The 4,682-nt window shown below is 50.0% G+C and overlaps 1 protein-coding gene across 2 annotated transcripts in view; it reads left to right on the top strand.

The window, feature by feature from the left end:
* The first annotated feature begins 489 nt into the window (after window positions 1-489).
* LOC109320904 (cytochrome c oxidase subunit 6C) overlaps window positions 490-4,682 on the top strand; it is a 7,770-nt gene continuing 3,577 nt past the window's right edge. Inside the window, exons 1-3 of one of the 2 annotated variants that reach the window (XM_019551202.1) lie at window positions 490-597; window positions 735-856; window positions 3,466-3,614. In XM_019551202.1, coding sequence (XP_019406747.1) covers window positions 531-597; window positions 735-856; window positions 3,466-3,591 — 315 coding nt within the window. In that variant the 5' untranslated portion in view covers window positions 490-530 and the 3' untranslated portion in view covers window positions 3,592-3,614. The remainder of the gene's footprint in view (window positions 598-734; window positions 857-3,465; window positions 3,615-4,682) is intronic. The other variant, XM_019551191.1, reaches the window with a different exon arrangement.

Here is a 4,682-nt window from a genome sequence, read left to right as displayed (position 1 = left end):
GGCACCTGCCATGGATTTGGGGTATCTTAAGTTGCAGGCTGATAGGTCTGGGATGGAGGATGCTCAGGGGCGGTAGCGCCATACGCCGTGTTTAGAATATTCAAGTTCTGCCTGCTCAATCAACGCTCTTTTTGGAGCCATTGTGTTCTGCTCAGTGACGTAGAACTGATTTGCCTAATTTGCCTTCGAACACAAAGTGCGTGCGCGCCTTGAAACACAGTCTGTGCGCGCATGTGTACAGCAGAAGGCTCAAGCTGCCTGTGTGGCGCTGCCCGCCCTGCCTGGCCCCGAGGTGCCCCTTGGCAAGCGCGCCCCGGGGAAGGGCACACACGGTGCCACAGGCTGGAGCAGCCCTTCGGGGAAGGGGCGGGAAGGCGAAGGCGCAGCCGCAGCCGCAGCCGCAAGCTAAGCGCTCCGCCCCGCCGCTGACACTAGCCTCCCACAAGGAAGCCCCACCCCCAGAGGAGATGGAATGCGGCCACACGTATTTCGAGCCGTCTCGCTTGTCGTAGTTCAGGCAGGCACTGCGCATGCGGTACAGAGACGCCTATTCCGTGTCTCGCCCCAATTGCGGAAGGACCTTGCGGTTGCTCGGAGGTGAGGCGAGGCCTAGGCGTATCGTCCTCCCCTGCCCCTGCCCCTGCCCTCTCCCTCGCCCTCGCCGGAGGGTCCTTCCCCTGTCCCCGGGGAGAGCCCTGCGCCCCCTCACGAGTCCCTGTGGCTGCTTCTCCTAGACGCCGCCGCCATGTCGTCGCTGCTGCCCAAGCCGCAGCTGAGAGGGCTCTTGAGCAAGTGGCTGCGCTTCCACGCCGTGGGCGCCTTCCTGTTCAGCGCTGGCTCGGCCGTGATCTACAAGGTGAGGGCCCCCGCGACCGCGGTCCTGCAGGGAGAGCACGTACCTCTCCCCGGGTCGGACCCCCTCCTTGCCCTTCCTGCTTCCCCTCCCCTCTCCCCCTCCGGTAGAAGGGGCAGCCCTAGGCTTGTTAATCTTAGAGCAGGACTGGTGCCCTGCAAATCGCAGCCTCGGCTGCAGCCAGTGCCCAGAGCCTGTGGGGAAGGTGGAAAAAAAAAAAAGAAGAAAGAAAAAATCCCCTGATACCCGTGGTGGTGGGAGGAGAAAAGCAAAGTCCTTCCCAGTCCTAGGTAGTCCTGAGCTTTGCCTCTGCATTTCCAGCTGTCGTTCTTCACAGAGCCTTGCTGCGAGGGCTTTCTGCTCCAGGACATCTAGGATTCTGGTTGTCTTCAAAATACTGCCTTAGTCTTTCTAGTACTCATGCAAAGGCAGTGACCCATGCAAGATGTAACGTGAATTGTAGCTCTCAGGTTAAAATTGGGTACACTTCACTTGTGACTTTGATTTTGGACCATGCTGGTAACTGCTGTGGTCCACAGGATGCCTTATTTTAACATGGGATAGTGGGGGAGAGGCAGCCCCTAAAGAAAGTATCTATTGTGAACTTCTTATACAGAATTTCTTTGAAATTCCTAGCTAAGCAAAATAGACTGTAATTCCCCCCTACTCCCTCCACCCCCAAATAAAAAAGAAAGAAAGAAAGAAAAGATGGGATTAAGTCATCTCAGCATGTCTTACGAGAGGAGAGTCATACATGTTTTGCAAGATATAAAATAAACCTCTAAGCTGTGTCCAGATGAGCACGAGACGGCACACTGCTGCTAGTTGTCCCCTAGGGAATGCCTGTGCATTTGAAGGATCTTGAACAAAGCTTGGTCTCTTCTAAAACTTAGAAAATACCTGGTGAGGAAAACTGTGGTTACATATAGGCATTCCCAATTTTGCCATATGGTATAAAGCTCACTTGAGCCTGTTGTGTTAACAGCAAATACGATAAACTGCCTTGGTCTCATTAGGACTTTATATTATGTTGCGTACATATTAACTAACGCAAGTAATGCATTTTTGTGGAGAAACTAGGACAAAAACATTTTGACAAGGAATAATAACTTGTACTTCTGCATGTTAACTGGTGAGGAAGTAGGGGTGCACCAATAGAGATTTTGGGGGCTGATACAGAGAGCTGATATTTAAGGAGGTATATTGGCCGATACTGATCCAATACAGCTGCCATCAGCTGGTAAGTCTGTTATGGTGGAAGGGGAGGGAAGGGGTGTGGGGAGGCAGATCAGTGCTCCCCTGCAGTGAGGGAGGGGGCAGGAGCAGGTGCTGCCCAGCTGGGGTGGGGTGTGTGGGACAGAGGCATGGCTCATTGTGTCGGGGTGGGGTACAGGGTGGGGAGAGGCTCCTGCTGCTTGCACCCAGGGGCGGGCATGGAGGGGCGTGCCCCTGGATCTGCGTGGCATGGGGTGGGTGGTCGCTGCAGAGTGGAGCCAGAGTTGGTGCTGTGCAGGGCTTTTCTTGCTGGGAGCTGGGGTCGGAGCAGGCTGGGAAGAGGCTGCTGCCACCCCAGATTTTACTGCAGCTCCACTCCCAGCCCAGCATTACTGCCTGGCACCTGGTGTAGCCACAGCTTTTCCTGGCACTTGGGTGGAGGCAGGGTTTTTCAGCAAATGCTGCGCTGGGTGGCGGTGCAGAGCTGCAGCAAATTTTGGGGTGGCTGCAGTCTTCTCCCAGCGCTTCCAGAGTCCGCTCTGAGCCCAGCCCCCATCAAGAAAAGCCCTGCCCAGTGCCAGCTTCAGCTTCACCTTGCAACTGCAGCCTGCCCCATGCTGCGCAGATCTGGGGGTATGGCCCTCTGCCCCCACCCTCCCAGGGTGCAAACACTTGCAGGATTTGCCTCTACCCCATAAGCTGTGCCTCTGTCCCATGGGGGACCCCGCCAGCTGGCCAGTGCCTGCCTCTGCCTCCTCCCTCACTGAGGGGGGGCATTGATGTGCCCCTTCCTTCCCTCCCTCCCTCCCCATCTGACTTACTAGCTAGAGGCAGCCCCCCACACTGCCAGCTCTGCTCTATGCCGCACTGCGGCTGTGCGCAGCGTGGGCATTTATCAGCCAAAACTTGACCCCATTGTGCTGATATCTGATATAGACAATTTTCTTTATATTGGTACCAATCCGATATTGGACAGATGTATCCATGCACCTCTACAATGACCAGAAAAACGTACTTGGGTCCTGAAAATTTGATAGTGCTGTTTTGCAGTTTTTTAAAGATGAAACTCCTCCAAGCCTTTGTTTTACTGTTGAATTCTTACAGTCATCTTTTTTTATTTATTTATTTTATTTTTAAGTTTAGGCTCTTTACAACATGAATACTTAATAACACTAATTTGTTTTCAGTGTTTGTGCAGTATTTTATTTATTTACTTATTTTTACATAGACCTCTGTCTCCTTCAAGCTGAAGAATCTTAGGGGGTTTTCTCAGTTTCTTCTGGCAGTGATCTATTAGCAGACGAACAACGGTATACCAGGAATGGTATAAGACTTTTGGCACCTGTAGCTGTGCAAAAGTAGAAAACTAAGTCTTGCTTCTATCGATTACTTTGTAGTTTAGTGTGGCTGAGCCCAGAAAGCGAGCATATACTGAATACTATAAAAACCATGACCCCATAGCGGACTTTGAGGCCTTGAGGGAAGCTGGCGTCTTTGAGAGTGTAAAACCGAAGGGAAAATAAGCAGCCTCCACAGGTAATAAAAGGTATGTTCATCAACCTGATCTCATTAATTTATTCATAATTTATACTGAACCTCTAGTTACCTAGTCTAACACCCTGCAGCGAAGCAGCCTTCTCCTGTAACTATGGTTGATATTCTGGGACTTAAGTCCCAGAACACCTTGTATTAGTTAACTAATTACAAGTTAGAGAATTTAAAAAACAAACAACCCTGCTCATAAATATTATGCAATAGAAGAGGGGGGACCTGAGTCTCACTTTTTGCACGGGTCTCTGCTACATCGTCCATCATGCAGCTATCCTCAGTGTGAGGATACGGAAGAAGTAAAAAATAGCTTGGAATATTGTACAGTACTTTTTTGTACCATCCCAAGTGGTATTTCTGAGCTAGAGGTGATGCATCAAATTCTATGTAGCGTATCATAGCAGAGAGAGAGAAAACAGATCATTTCTCTGTGACAGTGGATGTAAGGTGAGTATGTAAAGGAATGGAGATGGCTCCTACCCCATTATGCTATCTCCAGAGCTTGGAGGAAGAGAACAAGAATTGATAACAGGTAGATTCTTCAGAAGAAAAGTGAAATCATGTTAGTACATCCTTTTTGTGCAAGTTTTGGGTAGTTATTGACTCTTAATGGACATAAACTATTTAGGAAATACTGGTCTGAAGAAAAATATCAAATAGCTAATCTTAATTTCTGTGTTTAATGCTTTCCTACAGCTGCTGTTCTTTCTGATCAAAAAGGTCTGTTAAGTTTTATCTTGTCACAGTAATTCAAGAAAAGCCTTCCCAAACAAGTTGCTGGCGAGCGTCATAGCCCAGCCCCTGGTACGGATCTTCGAAAACTCCTGGCGCTCTGGTGAAGTGCCCAAAGACTGGAAGAAGGCCAATGTGGTGCCTATCTTCAAGAAAGGGAGGAAAGTGGATCCAGCTAACTATGGGCCCATCAGCCTGACTTCTATCTGGGGGAAGGTCTTAGAAAAGTTTATTAAAGTGGCCATCTTTAACGGACTGGCAGATGCCAACATCCTACGGGATAGCCAGCATGGGTTTGTTGTGGGTAGGTCTTGCTTGACCAATCTCATTTCCT

This window comes from Crocodylus porosus, unplaced genomic scaffold (genome assembly GCF_001723895.1).
Source record: "Crocodylus porosus isolate Cpor-Errol unplaced genomic scaffold, CroPor_comp1, whole genome shotgun sequence".
In the NCBI taxonomy this organism is placed as follows: Eukaryota; Metazoa; Chordata; order Crocodylia; family Crocodylidae; genus Crocodylus; species Crocodylus porosus.
Note: the sequence above shows the minus strand (reverse complement) of the source record. Positions and strands in the feature narration are given on the sequence as shown.